Here is an 18,111-nt window from a genome sequence, read left to right on the forward strand (position 1 = left end):
TTGCTTGCAAAAAAGACGTGAAAATAGCTGCCTCCGGTTTCTATGATTTAAAGACGCATTTAGATACAAAGAGCCACGCCAAAAACGTAGAAATCTCGAAAACCTATCGATCAATGGATGCTCATTTTGCTCCTTTACATAATTTATTAAGCATGTACTTCGTGTGTATAGAAGAATATAACGAAACAAGTGTAAAATATCAAATGTTAAACTGTATCATAGTTAATAATGTCCAACTATGTACATAAATAAACGCATTTTAAAAAAAATATATGGTGTCCGATTATTTTGTATTTTGTAAGGAAAAATAAAACGGATTGTAAGGCCATGGCGCCGTGGAGGCTGACAGGTATGCATGTAAGCCAGTGAAGCCAGGTGTCCTGGTAGACTGGCGCAGCGCGGCCCTCCTCTGGAGCCATTTGCGCATGGCCGCTGGCTCAGTACAATGAAACAGAGCAGAAAGGAGCCTCATTGGCTGGGCTAGTCTCAGTGGGCGGAGCTACGCCTCCGGTCAAAACAGAGAATCAACGAGGCGAGTTCGAACCCCACGCCAGGCCGGTGTTGTTGATGCGTCATTCGACACCTGCAGTAACTCCTGAGGACTTTTCTTCTTCTTCTGTTTTTTTGTTGTGGTGACCAAAACAAAAAAAATATACTGACCAAAAACAAGCACTTTATTTCAAAATATATACATAATTTACAATACATAACTTGGGACAAAATGTCATTTACAAGAATGCCATGGCGAGGGGGGGGGGGGGGGGGGACGTTTGGAACTGCGCCACGACATGCAGAGAGGTGGTTCTGAAGCTGTGGAAACGTCATTGAAAACCTGCAGGGCCGGTTGAGTGAGCAAACACAGGGGAACACACATGCACAGCCATGCGTCTTAAAAGCTTTGCTGTATAAAATCTATATTTTATTTGACTATATTTTATACACATAATGCAGCTGTTGGTATTACAGCGACGTGTAACAACGTGTAATTGCATTATAAGCAGCTGTGACTGATTATGTCGATTCACTGCTTCGCTTGTGCAACACTTAAACAGTGAGGTTCTCCGATGTTAGCTTAATGGTGGCGTAGTGGCGCGATGATGTGTTCACCTTCGTCCCAGTCGTATTCCAGGAGACAAACGCCGATCAAAGACTGATATTGATCGAGAAAGGCCAAAGGGTGTTTGCTCAGCTGTTCTCAGACGTCTGTCCCAGGACGTCGGACGACTTCCGGGGTGTCCCGCTCTGTTATAGGTGTTCCATGTTCCATCGTGTGGTTTCCAACGGCTGGCTGCAAGGCGGAGGTACGTCCCGGGCCAGCCTACGGTCGCAGCATTGGGGGGAGTTTGGCTCTGCACTGGGGGAAGCCAGGACGTGGGTCTTTACAGGGGGGGGGGGGGGCTGGGTCTATGCTGGTGGAGCTAATTTATCTTCGCAGAGTCGGTGGATTGTTCTGGCGAGTTGGGAGGTTGTGATTCGGCTGTGTTATGTATCCCGACTCGTTTCTTCACTTATCTCCCGTCTAGAGGTGAGGGCGTTTCGATCGCCACCTCCGTCGCCACCACCGTCGCCGCCACCAACGCCGGGGAGCCGGAGTCGCTGCTTCATTCAACGCCGGCTGGAGAAGGAGGAGAAAAACACATGTTCATTCATAAAACCCTAAAGGGGGGGGGGGGGGGCACCGGAGCTGCAATAACATAAAAAACACAAGAAAACTGAATGATCAATGATCTCACCTCTGGGATGGGAGCCGGGGTGTCATCGGGCTCAGCCGGGGGGTCAGCGGGCTGAGCCAGAGTCTCTACGGGAGGGAGCGTGGCTCTCCCCGCAGGGACCTCCACCAAAGGGAAGGGGAACATCCGAAACATCCTTGGAAATAAAAGGTGCGTCTCGGGAGGGAGTTGATAGATCGGCGGAGGGAACTCCATGGCAGGGATCTGGAATTTCGGCCGAGGGATCATTGGGGAAGTGTAGGCGAATATCCGCGGAGGTTTTTTAGGCGGTGTCCGCCGTGAGGGAGCCAGAGTCGCTGCATGCTCAGCCGGGGACTCTGCGAGCTCAGCTGGGGTTTCAGCGAGCTGAGCCGGTTGCTGCAATAACATAAAGGAATTCATTGCCTTGGTTAAACGATGAATGCAGGAAAATAATGGACCACAACTTAAAACGTTAGACTGTTTGTATGATGTTCTCAAAGCAACCTCTGGACGTCAAACATTCAGGTGTATTTTTGGGAGGACAGGAACTACAAATTGTCTCTGAATTCAAGTACCTCGGAGTGACACTTGATTCCACACTATCTCTCAAGAGCCGCATTAATAGAATAAGAATACAGTGAAATTCAACCTGAACAATTTTAAGCAAATACGACCTTTCATAACACTTGGGGCTGCTAGAATGTTTCTGCAATCAATGATTTTCTCACACATTGAATATTGCATTACATGTTTGCAGATGTAAACTAGCATTTTTGCTAAAATCCGGCATATTACGTCTATTAGATGCGTCTGTAAGATGTTCATTAACGTGCACTGTCCCTGTCAAATAAATTAATAAGTAAATAAATAAATAAAATACACAAGACAACTAAATGATCGATTATCTCACCTCTGAGATGGGAGCCGGGGTGTCATCGGGCTCAACCGGGGTTTGGGCGAGCTCAGCCGGGTTTTGGGCGAGCTCAGCCGCGATTTCGGCGAGCTCAGCCGCGATTTCGGCGAGCTTAGCCGCGATTTCGGCGAGCTCAGCCGGGGTGTGATCGGGCTCAGCTGGGGTTTCAGCGAGCTGAGCCGGTTGCTGCAATAACATAAAGGAATTCATTGCCTTGGTTAAATGATGAACGCAGGAAAATAATGGACCACAACTTAAAAAATCATTTAAAACTGGTCTCACTACAGAAAGACAAACAGTTACATGTTTAAGAAATAAAATAACTCGAAGTCTGTGAAAGGCTAAAGCAAAATTCTTTATGGATATCATTGTGGAAGCAAAGGGGAATGCAAAAATAAACTGGCAAAATCTGAATAAATTAATTGGGGCTGCTAGAATGTTTCTGCAATCAATGATTTTCTCACACATTGAATATTGCATTACATGTTTGCAGATGTAAACTAGCATTTTTGCTAAAATCCGGCATATTACGTCTATTAGATGCGTCTGTAAGATGTTCATTAACGTGCACTGTCCCTATCAAATAAATTAATAAGTAAATAAATAAATAAAATACACAAGACAACTAAATGATCGATTATCTCACCTCTGAGATGGGAGCCGGGGCGTCATCGGGCTCAACCGGGGTTTGGGCGAGCTCAGCCGCGATTTCGGCGAGCTCAGCCGCGATTTCGGCGAGCTTAGCCGCGATTTCGGCGAGCTCAGCCGGGGTGTAATCGGGCTCAGCTGGGGTTTCAGCGAGCTGAGCCGGATGCTGCAATAACATAAAGGAATTCATTGCCTTGGTTAAATGATGAACGCAGGAAAATAATGGACCACAACTTAAAAAATCATTTAAAACTGGTCTCACTACAGAAAGACAAACAGTTACATGTTTAAGAAATAAAATAACTCGAAGTCTGTGAAAGGCTAAAGCAAAATTCTTTATGGATATCATTGTGGAGGCAAAGGGGAATGCAAAAATAAACTGGCAAAATCTGAATAAATTAATTGGGGCTGCTAGAATGTTTCTGCAATCAATGATTTTCTCACACATTGAATATTGCATTACATGTTGGTCGCTGGCAGGTGTAAATACATGCAAAATCATAGAATCACTATCAAGAATCGTTAAAGGTCTTTGATAGAAAACCAATGTCATTCCATGTTTGCAGATGTAAACTAGCATTTTTGCTAAAATCCGGCATATTACGTCTATTAGATGCGTCTGTAAGATGTTCATTAACGTGCACTGTCCCTATCAAATAAATTAATAAGTAAATAAATAAATAAAATACACAAGACAACTAAATGATCGATTATCTCACCTCTGAGATGGGAGCCGGGGTGTCATCGGGCTCAACCGGGGTTTGGGCGAGCTCAGCCGGGGTTTGGGCGAGCTCAGCCGGGATTTCGGCGAGCTCAGCCGGGGTTTGGGCGAGCTCAGCCGGGATTTCGGCGAGCTCAGCCGGGGTTTGGGCGAGCTCAACCGGGGTTTGGGCGAGCTCAGCCGGGGTTTGGGCGAGCTCAGCCGGGATTTCGGCGAGCTCAGCCGGGGTTTGGGCGAGCTCAACCGGGGTTTGGGCGAGCTCAACCGGGGTTTGGGCGAGCTCAGCCGGGGTTTGGGCGAGCTCAGCCGGGGTTTGGGCGAGCTCAGCCGGGGTTTGGGCGAGCTCAGCCGGGGTGTGATCGGGCTCAGCTGGGGTTTCAGCGAGCTGAGCCGGATGCTGCAATAACATAAAGGAATTCATTGCCTTGGTTAAACGATGAACGCAGGAAAATAATGGACCACAACTTAAAAAATCATTTAAAACTGGTCTCACTACAGAAAGACAAACAGTTACATGTTTAAGAAATAAAATAACTCAAAGTCTGTGAAAGGCTAAAGCAAAATTCTTTATGGATATCATTGTGGAAGCAAAGGGGAATGCAAAAATAAACTGGCAAAATCTGAATAAATTACTTGGCAAAGACGTTAAAGACTCAAACAAATGTATTGATCTTAAAATGAACAATGCAATGGTAACTAGTCCAACTGTCCTAGCTAATAAGTTTAACTCAGTCAGGGAGAAGACAGAAATGTTTGCACCGTCTATTCTTACTTCCAGCTAAATTAATAAGTAAATAAATCAATAAAAAACACAAGACAACTAAATGATCGATTATCTCACCTCTGAGATGGGCTCAGCCGCGGGAGAGATCTTGTATTTCTGCCGGTGCAACCGCCGCCGCAACCACCGCAGAAGACCCGGGGATTTCCATCGCTTGGTCACCCGGTTATCTCCAACTACAGAAACAGGATCAGAGTCAATCGTCTGAAATGTGTAAAATACAAAAATGAGCTAATGGTGCAAATTACCGTGTGGATCCGGGCCATCGGCCATGGCGTTGAAACTCGCCTGCTGCATTCGGGTTAGGTCCGTACACAAACCTAATCCAAAAAGGATATACCAATATCCAAAAACACTATCCAAGCTCCAAGCACTAAACCAATCTCCAAACACGACACCAAGCTCCACACACCACCAGCAATCAAAACGCAATGAGGTTCTGACTGCCTGGGCTGGGCTTTATATAGGCAGGGCAGTTGAACATCAAAGCTCTGAAATTAACCTCCAGCAGACATTGAGATGAAAGCACCATGGCTTTAAAAATTAGCTTTGGTGATTGGTCCATACGTGTCACGTGATAGTTTAGTGCGGAAGTGTTTGTCTTAATGGTAAACGTGTTAACTTTAATGAATAAATAAATTTAAAAAAATAGCGTCAAAAAGATGTTTTATTTTGAAAAACGACCGGATGTACTCCACCGTAACATTCGCCTGTGAATTTTTATTATACTTTACGCGGTTACGGTGATACGTTACTAAAAACAGACCGCGAACTAGCGAAAATAAAATAAATAAAAATAAAAACGTCTTTTGAGAGCTTCTTTGCGAATGGAGGAGGAGCCGACGACCTCCGGGAAAAGAGCCGGACTCAAAACACCGATCAACAGCTGATCAGCTCCGTTAACGAGCAGGGAAGGGTTCGAAACGGCTTCGGCGCATCGAGACCAAGAACCCCGATTAAAAAACAAGAATGTGGAAATCATGACACAGAAAAACGTGAACGCGAACGACAGAAGCAATTATTAGATATTGGTGGTGTAATGCTTGTTTAATAGCTATTGCAAGTGCATCATATTGTAGCGTCCGCCGGACGCTGAAACGAGAACTGTTACAATATAAAGTTTGGTGAGATTATATTCCTCCGATCATTGCGTGACAACGCGGTGAATGAAAGAGAGAATTCACTTCTGAAACACAAAGCTTGGGCCGAGGTTTGTTCGGCTGCACAAACTCTCATGATTCTCATCACAACTAGTTTCTGTCATTCAATGCTCTCATCCTTCAAACTCTTTTTCCCACAAGTTATCGCAGTTCTCAGACACTCGTATATGAAATATCAGAATCAGAAACGTTTAAAATGTAGATATGGCAGAACTAGCCAAAGGCTACTTTCCATCTGTCCGTCCCTGCTTATGAACTGATGCTGAACGTTACTCCGATGCGTTGACGCGATCAAGATGGGGGGGACGCCATCTTGTAATTTTGCTTACATTATCCAGAAAAAACTTTCATGCAATTACTAAAAAGATCCTTTGATGAAACGTTGTATTACGTTTACCTGAACTCTACGTCTTAGTAAATGATCACCTTTACTCTCCTCGGGGAGCAAACGGAGCTGAAATCAAGAACAGCGCTGCTCCCCTCATCTTTATTCATGAAGACGGCTGAGCTTCCTCATGAGCTTCTCTCTTCAGCAACTTTGCTTGTTGCTGGAGCAGCAGACGCCCGGCGGCAAAAGCCACGATCCTTTAAGGAGGCCTTCAGTCGGAGCCGTGACTCAATCGTGAGGCGTTGGGAGCTGCTGAAGCTCGGAGGGGCCGGATCTTCACCAGGTGAAGGTTGGAGGAAGCTCTGAGGGGGCATTTTACAGGCAGTACGGTGGCTCGGCGGGCCCAGATCTCATCGTAGGGCCGAGCGATGCCAGCCTGCCGTTCCCTTGGAGGATTGGATAAAGGCAGAGAACAAATTTCAGCCAAAGAGATTCTTCTTCTTCGATTGGAACCCGCCTGAACGAGAGCATCGTTTGAACCAATAGAAACAATTGATCGCAGAGCAGCAGAAAAAATCATAATTTAAATTAGAATCAATCAAAATGACATGAAAAAGGAATGATTAATTTATTAAACATGAAAACTTGTGTCTGCACACTTTTACCTGATTCAGTTCCAACACAGTCTATTATATACATGTGTGTATAAATATATACATGTATATTCATGGGCGTGCTTGCATACAGTCTACGCGCCAGAGTCTGTGACTCCTCGGAGCCCCTCCCTCCAGACGGCGGCGTCACGCCCGTCCCGAGCCTGATGGGGAGCAAACACCACCTCCAACCTGCGGAGGGCGCTGCTCTGGTCACTGCGGGTGACCGTCTGCGGAAGACGATGCAGACGACCGTCACCTGAAAAACAGGATTCACATCGAAACACAGTGAAATAACTGCTAACGGCTAAACGCATCACGATGCAGAAGCTCCGCCCTGCTGCCAGGGGACAGGTGTGTGCGTTACCTGGTCGATGCAGGGGACAGGTGTGTGCGTTACCTGGTTGATGCAGGGGACAGGTGTGTGCGTTACCTGGTCGATGCAGGGGACAGGTGTGTGCGTTACCTGGTCGATGCAGGGGACAGGTGTGTGCGTTACCTGGTCGATGCAGGGGACAGGTGTGTGCGTTACCTGGTCGATGCAGGGGACAGGTGTGTGCGTTACCTGGTCGATGCAGGGGACAGGTGTGTGCGTTACCTGGTCGATGCAGGGGACAGGTGTGTGCGTTACCTGGTCGATGCAGGGGACAGGTGTGTGCGTTACCTGGTCGATGCAGGGGACAGGTGTGTGCGTTACCTGGTCGATGCAGGGGACAGGTGTGTGCGTTACCTGGTCGATGCAGGGGACAGGTGTGTGCGTTACCTGGTCGATGCAGGGGACAGGTGTGTGCGTTACCTGGTCGATGCAGGGGACAGGTGTGTGCGTTACCTGGTTGATGCAGGGGACAGGTGTGTGCGGTGTCTGCGTCGCTGTCCTCGCTGGACGAGCGGCTTCTCCTGGTTCCGCTTCGGCTTCCTCTCTGTGAAGACGAGGGAGACGCGACATTAGTCACAGCTGGACCACATACAGGTAACATAGGACATGCAGCCCCCCCCCCCCCTCAGCGGCCCCCACCCAATCAGAATGCTTTGATTTATTCAATCAGAAGACAAATGAGACAGAATATCCCTGAACCACTGCCGTCTTCTGATTGGTTGGGCACGCTGCATTAGCAATGCTGCAGCTAGCTGCTGGGCTGGGGGGGGGGGGGGGGGGTTCTAGTGCTGCTGAGTGGCTGGGGGGGGTGGGGGGGGGGGGGTTCTAGTGCTGCTACTGCCCCCTGCAGGCAGGAAAACAGAATCTATGACAAACTCACCCGGGGCGCTCCAGACGACTTCAAAGCACGCCACGGCGTTCCTCACCCGCGGTTTCAGTATCCTGAGAGACGAGGGACGAGAGACGCGAGACAAGAGACGAGAGACGAGAGACAAGAGACAAGAGACAAGAGACAAGAGACGAGAGACGAGAGACGAGGGACGAGAGACGAGGGACGAGAGACGAGAGACGAGAGACGAGAGACGAGGGACGAGAGACGAGGGACGAGAGACGAGGGACGAGGGACGAGAGACGAGAGACGAGGGACGAGGGACGAGAGACGAGAGACGAGAGACGAGGGACGAGGGACGAGGGACGAGAGACGAGGGACGAGAGACGAGAGACGAGAGACGAGAGACGAGAGACGAGAGACGAGGGACGAGAGACGAGGGACGAGGGACGAGAGACGAGAGACGAGGGACGAGGGACGAGGGACGAGGGACGAGAGGAGGGTTCGTTGCTTCAGGACCACGTCTGTGTTGACGGGTCATTTGACACCTGCAGTAACTCCTGAGGACTTTTCTTCTTCTTCTGTTTTTTGTTGTGGTGACCAAAACAAAAGAAATATACTGACAAAAGAAAAAAAAGCACTTTTTTTTTCTCTCCATTTCAAAATTTGTTTCAACATCTATTAAATAGAGAGGTATAAACTTTTTGTTCAGACCCTCATGTGACTTTAAAGTCCTTTAAGTATTTCTAAATACTCGTAGTGCTACATTAACGCGAGCATTCTAGCAAGCCAATATTAGCATTTAGCTAAAATAATTCCTGATGCTCCTCCTCCGGTTCCGCACACATCTTGTGTAGATTAATCCCCAGATCAGCGTTAATGATAAGGAATTAACAACAGGCAGAAATCATGTTATCATTTTAACAATAGTGCTTTTCGCCTGAACGTGATGGAAATACAACGAGTCGTGTTTCTGGAAGTCAAGGGGCAGGATGGCCTGCTGTTTTAGCCGGGTTATAAAGGCGTTATTACATTATAATCTAAAAAGAACCACGGTCAGCGGTGCGTGTGCGCGTGCGCGTCCAGCCCCGCACGCAGAGGTCTTATGTGGCGATGAGACGGCGGACTCGAACAGACAGCAGACCGGAAGTACTTCGACTACTTCCGCGACGTCACCAATGACACGTATTCAAAATGGCGGCCGCGGCTGTGGTAAGTAGGGAAGCGAGCTGTTTTTCCTTTCGGAGTGGCGTTTGCGACGTCGTTCCTCGCTGAATCGGACACGCGGCTTCGCTGTGACGGAGCAGCAGCAGTTCCGCGTCGAGCCTGTCTGCGTGCCGGCGGCTCGGCTTAGCTAACCGCTGGCTAGCTTAAGCTTCTCGTTCTCATAGCTGCTGCGTTAAACGCCGCTGACGGAGCGATAATGTTAACGTGTTCATAGTCTCTGTGGAAAGTATCGAACTGTCATTTGCTGTGCAGCCGAGAGGGAGCAGTGGCTTCCGCTTCCGCTTCGGCTCCGGCTTCGGCTCGGCGCTAGCTTCAATCGGCGGTCAGCCGTGGCTTCAGCATCAAAGGTGTCGACGTCACGACGGCTCCGCTGCAGGCGGCACTGATCGAGTCTTCAGGCTCTCCGATACGTCGCTGTTCACGCCGGAAGCCGCGCTTTCCGTCCGGCTACAACGAGCACGCACCTCCCCGCTGATAATGGGTGTATAAAGACACCCGGCTGGTGGCTCGATGACGTCACACCAGGATGCAGCTGATGCATTTACGTGTGAACAATCAGGTTGAAACGTGAATCGAGCGCGTGCCGTGGCTCGCCGGCATCAGGGGATTGGGTGCCATTCATTTATTTCCAAAGTGACCTGGCGTCACCATGGTAACATGGCCTGGCACTTGGCTAAACCTGGAGGATTTAGTTTTTCCGTCCTCACTAAACGCTCTTCCGCTAGAGGGACGGTTCATGGTTGAGGTGGACGGAGACGAGCCAGTTAGCTTACGCTCTGCTGCGCCACCTGCTGCCTGGGATAAAGATGAAAGGAATTCCTTCGGGATTCATTTGTCGGAGAGTTCATGAGCTTCCCTTGTCGGAGTCACCATGGAAAACCGGATGAGTTGTACTCGGGAAGACCGGCCTGCTCTGCGTCTTTCAGCTACAGGTGGAATGGACAGACTAAAAGACAAGTCGGTGTTCCAGGTGTGGACAGGTGCATGAGGTCTGAGTAAATGCAGAGATCAGCGGGGTTGGTCTGTGACGATACGAATAAATACATGTACGTACCGGTATTTCGCCGTCCGCCTGGAGGCGGAGTGCGTTTCGGTGCGTGTCGGACCGACCCCGCCGGACGGCCGCTCTGACGCGTCCTCTCTCCTTTGGTTTTGCTGTGCCGCCTGGCGATGGCGGCTCTGAGCGCCCGAGTGTATTCACAAGGCTGGCCTCGGATCAGACGCTTTAATCCGGTGTGAGTCACTGCGAGGCCGATAAAATCCGGATTCCGTGCCTTCGGCTTGCTCGTGTGAACGTAGCCCGAGAGGGAAATCGGTCCGTCCCGCCTGGAATGCAGCGTGGCTGACATTCCAGTGCTTCCGGCGGCTGGTTCCGGTCGGGCCGCTCTCGGCGGCTGCAGGAACACGGCTGACAAAGACATGTCTGCTGCGCGTAACGCAGTAGCGAATTGAAGCGTTGCAGGTTTTGTTCAACCTGAGACCATCCCTGTGGAATGGCCCCCGCCCCGGAACCCCAGCGCAGCGCCGTCTCTGTTCTTGTCGGGATCCCTGTGGAATGGCCCCCGCCCCGGAACCCACGCGCAGCGCCGTCTCTGTTCGTGTCGGGAGCCCTGTGGAATGGCCCCCGCCCCGGAACCCCAGCGCAGCGCCGTCTCTGTTCGTGTTGGGACCCCTGTGGAATGGCCCCCGCCCCGGAACCCACGCGCAGCGCCGTCTCTGTTCATGTTGGGATCCCTGTGGAATGGCCCCCGCCCCGGAACCCACGCGCAGCGCCGTCTCTGTTCATGTTGGGATCCCTGTGGAATGGCCCCCGCCCCGGAACCCACGCGCAGCGCCGTCTCTGTTCGTGTCGGGAGCCCTGTGGAATGGCCCCCGCCCCGGAACCCACGCGCAGCGCCGTCTCTGTTCGTGTTGGGATCCCTGTGGAATGGCCCCCGCCCCGGAACCCACGCGCAGCGCCGTCTCTTAGTTAAAGGCGCGCGTTGTTGTTTGCTAAATGAAGCGGCATCCGTGGAGCGTCTTTGTTGTCTGTTGCAGGAGACGTGGGGGGGCGTGCTGCTGCTGTCCTTGTTGCCTTGGGTCCAGCCCTTCTACGTCCCTGGAGTCGCTCCCCGTGACTTCCAGAAGGGGGACACGGTAGATATTAAGGTGAGACGCTTGGGTTGACGCATCCCTGCGTTGTCTTTTATGGGGACATTGGGGGGGGGGGTCTGGTCTGTCCATCTCCTCCACCCCCTGGACAGAAGTCAGTGAAACCCCGTTAAAGCTCTGCATCTCATCTGTTCCTTCTATTTACTCTATTTTTACTCAAATTTGTACTTAAGAAATGTAGATGAAAATAGCCGGTGTGAGCGGTGACGTCCACGGAAGCCCGCCAGGAACCGCGGCGTGCTTCCTGGGTTCTGTTCAATGAAACCCAAGTGGTCACATTCTGTTTCTGTGTCTCCTCCCCCGTTCTTCCCGTTGTTCCCGTTGTTCCCGATGTCGACGTGCAGGCCGTGAAGCTGACCAGCTCCCGCACCCAGCTGCCGTATGAATACTACTCCCTGCCCTTCTGTAAGCCGGCCACGGTTCTGTACAAGGGCGAGAACCTGGGTACGTAGACTGTGAGCTGGGGAGCAGCGACGCTGCGTTCCGCTGCGGGCGCTGTTGTCAGGCGTGGCCGTCTGTCAGGCGTGGCCGTCTGTCAGGCGTGGCCGTCTGTCTTGCAGGCGAGGTGCTGCGCGGGGACCGCATCGTGAACACCCGCTACACGGTGGAGATGAACACGGACAGGAACTGCGAGGTGGCGTGCAGCAAGAAGACGCTCACCGTGGCAGAAAGCAAGCTGGTCGCTGAGCGCGTCCAGGAGGAGTACTACGTCCACCTGTGAGCATGGCCGCCGCCCTCCGGCTGCTGAGCCCCGCCCTGCTGCCCGTGTGAATCCGTGTCCTGGTGCCTGGCGTGCCGGTGAAACGCCCTTTCCTCTCAGCATTGCAGACAACCTGCCAGTTGCCACCCGATTGGAGTTCTACCCCAACAGAGAGGCGGCGGGGGGGGAGGAGCAGAAGAAGGAGCCGCTGAAGGACATCCAGTTTGAGCACGGCTACCGGCTGGGCTTCGCTGACGGCAATAAGGTAGGCGGCGCCCTCCTGGAGGGGTGACCCCGCCTCCTGGGGGGGCGGGGTTTATTAGTATTTGTGTGTCTTTGGACAAACGTGCCGTCTGAACGAGGACTCGGACCAGGTCTAGGACGTGGCACCTGATCGGGAATACGGGTCCCGTCTCTCCCTTTGTGTCCCCCCCCCAGTTTTATCTGCACAACCATCTGTCCTTCATCCTGTACTTCCACAAGGAGAAGCTTGAGGAAGGAGAAGTTCACAACTACAGGGTCGTGCGGTTCGAGGTCGTACCCCAAAGCGTGAAAGTGGAGGGTGGGTAACGGTCGGCGGGGTGAAGACGCTCGGGTGTCCCTCGGTGCAACGTCCAATCGCTCACCCCGGCCACGCCTTGTCCTCAGATCTGAAGGCTGTGGACATCGAAAAGACTTGCAGCTTGCCTGAGGCCAGTAGCTCCGCCCCCCAGGAGATTGACCCCGCCAAGGAGAACGAGGTCCTCTTCACCTACTCCGTCCGCTGGGAGGTGAGTCGCTGCTGCGTGGTCCGGGTCATCGTCGCCAACGGCAACGGGCCAATAGCAATAGCTGCTGGAGCAGCCGACCAATCACAGCTAGAGGGGGGGGGGAGAGGTGAAGGTGGCAGCCTGTCCTGCTGGAGCTGGTGCGCAGTAACGACATTCCCGTGTTCCCGAGACACGAGTAGCTTCCAGGTGGTGGCGCTAACTGTCCCAGCGCTGCTAGCTAGCTGCACTGGTTCAGTCCAGGTGTTGTCCACCTCCCGTCCTCGTCTCCTGCGCGTCTCCGTGTTGGGTTTCCATTGTTGACCTGATTCTTGCTGGACCTGTGAGTGTTCCTGATCGGTGATTGGTCCAGAGAACGCGAGGGGCGGGGAGAAGACGATGATGAAGATGAAGCGTATGACCGTGGTGTCCGTAAGTGATGGGACACGCCAGTACGAGCGGAGTACGGCGACGACGCGTACAATCCTCAACCAGAATCACAATCAATGAGGGCGTGTAACCGTGGTAACGATAATGGATGCTAGCTACAGCGCTATGATGTAGCGTAAGCCCTAAGATAGACTAAGGGTGCGTTCCCACTGCGCCAAGAGGACTCCTTTCGGAGCAAATTCCTGCATTTATAATTCGCTGAAAGGTCTGCGTTCACACTGTGATTTCATCACGGAACGAACTTTCGGAGCAACGTCGCGTGGCTGAAAAGGGCGCTCGTCGATTGGGCAAAGTAGAAGGGGAAGTCCCGCCCTCTCCCATGTTTTTTTTTTGAGTCCGCAGTTAACGGCTGCTGCTCATTCAAGGAGGGAAGCTCATTTAGTTCTGGCCCAAATCATAAATGTTACACAACGCTAGCCGTTTTTAACAAACACAAAGTCGCTGGAGATCCGTAAAGTCTCCGGATCAGTTCAGAACAACGGAATGAAAAACTATCGCTGCTGATCAGCTGATTCTCCGCTCCGCGCTGGACTGTTAAAACGCCGTGGCGTAGGATCCGTACGTAGCTGGTTCTGAAAAAAATATTACAGTATTATAACGCATATTTAGTTAATGAAATCTACACAGCAGTGCATATTTTATTTTTTTTGGAGCAGCTTGGAGTACTCGCTGTACTTCCTCTTCCAGAGACGCACCGCGTAGCGTCACTACGTACGTTGCTCCGTCCTTTGCTCCGCCGAAAGGGACGAGACCCTCCTTTTCAGGCGGACTTTTTTGATCCTCTTCAGAGTCCGGGTGCGCGTTCCCACTGGCCCAAACTGAGCGGATTATCGGAGTTAAGGAACTCTGGTCCGTTTTAAAGGGAGCAAACACGTGCAGTGGGAACGCACCCTTAGTTACAAGAAACATACAAGTGCAGAACACAGCAGAACCAGGAGTGGATACACAGACGTGTACTAGCAGCACTACAACGAGTATCATCACGCAGTGCAGACGGAACAGTGCAGCTTACCGGTTATAAAATGTCCATGAGTCCGGGACAGGCCGGACCGGACTGGACCGACGTCCAGAATACAGCTTCGGGTCTCTGAAGGTGCGTCTCCTGTCTCTCTGCAGGAGAGCGAGGTGAAGTGGGCGTCCCGGTGGGACACGTACCTGACCATGAGCGATGTCCAGATCCACTGGTTCTCCATCGTCAACTCGGTGGTGGTCGTCTTCTTCCTGTCTGGTATGCTGACCGACTGCCGTGACGTCACAGGAGGCGCGGTGTGTCCTGAGCGTCCCGTCTCTCGTGTCTTCTGTCTCAGGTATTCTGAGTATGATCATTATCAGGACGCTGAGGAAGGACATCGCGAACTACAACAGAGAGGACGACATCGTAAGAAAGCTCGCCCGATGAACGGGAGCAGGATAATTCGGTAGATTGATTTGACTTCCTGTCCAGGAGGACACCATGGAGGAATCGGGATGGAAGAACGTCCACGGCGACGTCTTCAGGCCGCCTCGGTATCCCATGATCCTCAGCTCTCTGCTGGGCTCGGGGATCCAGCTCTTCTGCATGGTTCTCATCGTCATCTGTGAGTCCCTTTCTGGCCGGCCGGTCTCGGGAACGCCCTGAGCTGTTCCCGGGAGTCCTTTTACCCCCCCGGGGGGCCTGTTCATCGCTGAAACTGTCTGTCCTAGTCGTTGCCATGTTGGGCATGCTGTCCCCGTCCAGCCGGGGAGCCTTGATGACCACGGCTTGCTTCCTCTTCATGTTCATGGGGTAGGCGCCGCGTCCCCCTCCTGACCCTCGGTCCAGGACGCGTCTCCTGCTCGGGCGGGCCGGTTCACTCTGCGTGTCTCTCTCCAGGGTGTTCGGGGGCTACTTTGCCGGGAGGCTGTACCGCACGCTGAAGGGCCATCGCTGGAGGAAAGGAGCCTTTTGTGTAAGCGGTGTGCGCTTGTTTTCCTCCCCGGCGTGCCCGGCGTGCGTTTGGCTTCCTGCGGACGGACGGAGCTTCGGCTCGGTTTGCTTTGTCTTCGCTGCAGACGGCCACTTTGTATCCGGCAGTCGTTCTCGGAGTCTGCTTCATCCTCAACTGCTTCATCTGGGGAGAGCACTCGTCTGGAGCCGTGAGTACCCGGACCCGGACCCGGACCCGGACCCCGAGGTTCAGGCTCCCGGGCCGGGAGCGCCAACACGAGTCTAGTTCTGGGGTGGGTTGTTGACGCCGGCGCCGTTCACGCCTTCAGGTTCCCTTCACCACCATGCTGGCGCTGCTGTGCATGTGGTTCGGGATCTCCATGCCCCTGGTCTACCTGGGGTACTACTTTGGCTTCCGCAAGCAGCCGTACGACAACCCGGTGCGCACCAACCAGATCCCGCGGCAGGTCCCTGAGCAGCGCTGGTACATGAACAAGTTCGTCGGGTGAGTATTTGTATTCGGGCAGGAGAGGAGCCGGATCCGGTCTCGGGCTGCTCCGGTCTCGGGCTGCTCCGGTCCCGGGCTGCTCCGGTCCCGGGCTGCTCCGGTCCCGGGCTGCTCCGGTCTCGGGCCGCTCACTGTGGCTCTCTGATCCGGTCTCGGGCTGATCCGGTCCCGGGCCGATCCGGTCCCGGGCCGATCCGGTCCCGGGCTGATCCGGTCTCAGGCTGATCCGGGCTGATCCGGGCCGATCCGGTCTCGGGCCGCTCACTGTGACTCTCTGATCCGGTCTCGGGCCGATCCGGTCCCGGGCTGATCCGGTCCCGGGCCGATCGCTGTAACTCGCTGATCCGGTCCCGGGCTGATCCGGTCCCGGGCCGATCGCTGTGACTCGCTGATCCGGTCTCGGGCCGATCCGGTCCCGGGCTGATCCGGTCCCGGGCCGATCGCTGTGACTCTCTGATCCGGTCCCGGGCTGATCTGGTATCAGGCTGATCCGGGCTGCTCACTGTGACTCTCTGATCCGGTATCAGACTGATCCGGTATCAGGCTGATCCGGGCCGCTCACTGTGGCTCGTCTCTCCTCTAGAATCATGATGGCTGGGATTCTGCCCTTCGGCGCCATGTTCATCGAGCTCTTCTTCATTTTCAGCGTGAGTACCTCTGTTAGAATGCGTTTCCACGGCGACCTCCGTACTAGTTGAGTAACGTCACATGCCCCCCCCCCCCACAGGCCATCTGGGAGAACCAGTTCTACTACCTGTTCGGCTTCCTCTTCCTGGTCTTCATCATCCTGGTGGTGTCCTGCTCTCAGATCAGCATCGTGATGGTCTACTTCCAGCTCTGTGCCGAGGTGGGTGCACCACGGCCGGGGGGCGGAGCCTGGGAGCGCGCTCACTGCTGTCTCTCCTCCCTTCCAGGACTACCAGTGGTGGTGGAGAACGTTCCTGGTTTCGGGAGGCTCCGCCTTCTACGTCCTCATCTACGCCGTCTTCTACTTTGTCAACAAGGTAGCACCCCGGAGGCTTGTCCTCTGCGGCGTCATGACTAGCATGTCCCCCCCCCGCCCCCCCTGACCTGCGCCCTTCCTCCTGCAGCTGGACATCGTGGAGTTCATCCCGTCCCTGCTGTACTTCGGCTACACGGCCCTGATGGTCCTCTCCTTCTGGCTGCTGACGGGAACCATCGGCTTCTACGCCGCCTACATGTTCATCAGGAAAATCTACGCCGCCGTCAAAATCGACTGAGACGTCCCCACGCTGCTGCTGTCCTCCGTGTGTTTTTTAGGGGGGGGGGGGGGGGTTATTCGCTCACATTCTGTTTTTTAATGTGCGTTTTTTATTCTTCGTGTCCAACAAGCACTGACCCGTGTGGACGGAACCAAGAAGGGTGTTTTTTGTTGGGTTTTTCCTTTACGGCGCAGAAGCCCCGCCCACTGGTGTTAAGGGGCAGGACAGCAAAGCGCCGGCTGTTTCTCGCTTTCCCTCTTCCCCCTCTCTTCTGCGTCGCTCCCTCCTTTCCAGGACAGAAGCAGGAGGGAGGTGTCCTCTAATGGGACAGCCCTTGTCTTCGGCTGTCTCACCGCGCACACACACGCGCACACACGCACACACGGCGGGCCGACGCTCGATGACGCTTTCTGCACATTTTCCCACCCAACTTCTCCGTGTTTTGATTCTCCTCGTCGCTCTGGTTTGTTTTCTTTCAGCCGTTTTCCGATTGGCTGTCTTTGTTTCTGTTTTTAAATGTCGTGGAGATCGGGGACGGGTTTGGGCGTCTAAATTGTGGTGAACTGGTTTGGATGCGAATGATTCTGGGAGGTTGTAACACAAAGATAAATTAAATGTTGTTATTTTTTACAGCGTTCATGTCCTGGTGTCGCTTTGCTAACCCAACAGAATGTCTCTCCGTACCATGTGATCCCAGCCGGCAGACCGGCGTGAGGACATGTGTCCTGTCTTAGCTCCACCCACACACCGACTGCTACCGGCCTCTAAAAGCCGCTGATCGTGTCTGTAATACCCCCCCCCCCCTCCCTCCCCAGCTTGCTTTCATCTCACAAAGGGATCAAGTCAAACATGCATGAATTCATTTCCTGTCTTTCTGTTTATTGATTTCACACACGTCCCGTTTTCCTCCGCTGTCCCGGAGGACGTGGGAACGTCCCGCTGGGAAGCTCCAGGAACGTTTCGTTGCTTTTGAAACCGCAGCAAAGAGGAGAGGACAGAGACATGAGACGCCGAGCGTCTTTATTAGTACTGTTCTGGTTCTGGTCAGGGGGCGGGCTCTGCAGCAGCTTCCTGTCACGGAGGCGGAGCCCCAGGTTCTT

The 18,111-nt window shown here is 53.0% G+C and overlaps 1 protein-coding gene across 2 annotated transcripts; it reads left to right on the top strand.

Annotated features, from left to right (window-relative positions):
• Window positions 1-9,291: 9,291 nt before the first annotated feature.
• Window positions 9,292-17,768, top strand: tm9sf4 (transmembrane 9 superfamily protein member 4). Of its 2 annotated transcripts, none has more exons than XM_068744898.1 (18): window positions 9,292-9,312; window positions 11,365-11,475; window positions 11,823-11,922; window positions 12,039-12,195; window positions 12,299-12,443; window positions 12,617-12,740; window positions 12,827-12,948; window positions 14,491-14,602; window positions 14,682-14,752; window positions 14,819-14,951; window positions 15,058-15,139; window positions 15,227-15,302; window positions 15,406-15,489; window positions 15,610-15,785; window positions 16,372-16,435; window positions 16,516-16,635; window positions 16,703-16,792; window positions 16,880-17,768. In XM_068744898.1, the coding sequence occupies exons 1-18, from the start codon at window positions 9,295-9,297 to the stop codon at window positions 17,027-17,029; spliced, it is 1,935 nt and encodes a 644-aa protein (XP_068600999.1). In that variant the 5' UTR covers window positions 9,292-9,294; the 3' UTR covers window positions 17,030-17,768. The 2 variants fall into 2 exon arrangements, with proteins under 2 accessions (XP_068600999.1, XP_068600992.1); XM_068744891.1 differs by having other exon boundaries at window positions 9,295-9,309.
• The last annotated feature ends 343 nt before the right edge of the window (window positions 17,769-18,111 follow it).

This window comes from Brachionichthys hirsutus, chromosome 2 (assembly GCF_040956055.1).
Source record: "Brachionichthys hirsutus isolate HB-005 chromosome 2, CSIRO-AGI_Bhir_v1, whole genome shotgun sequence".
NCBI classification, from domain to species: Eukaryota; Metazoa; Chordata; class Actinopteri; order Lophiiformes; family Brachionichthyidae; genus Brachionichthys; species Brachionichthys hirsutus.

Bases quoted from the DNA above. Each gene is read 5' to 3' on its own strand.
- tm9sf4 (XM_068744898.1), top strand. The intron at 15,786-16,371 runs GTGAGTATTTGT...TCTCTCCTCTAG, and splicing joins TACATGAACAAGTTCGTCGG to AATCATGATGGCTGGGATTC. The intron at 16,793-16,879 runs GTAGCACCCCGG...TTCCTCCTGCAG, and splicing joins TCTTCTACTTTGTCAACAAG to CTGGACATCGTGGAGTTCAT.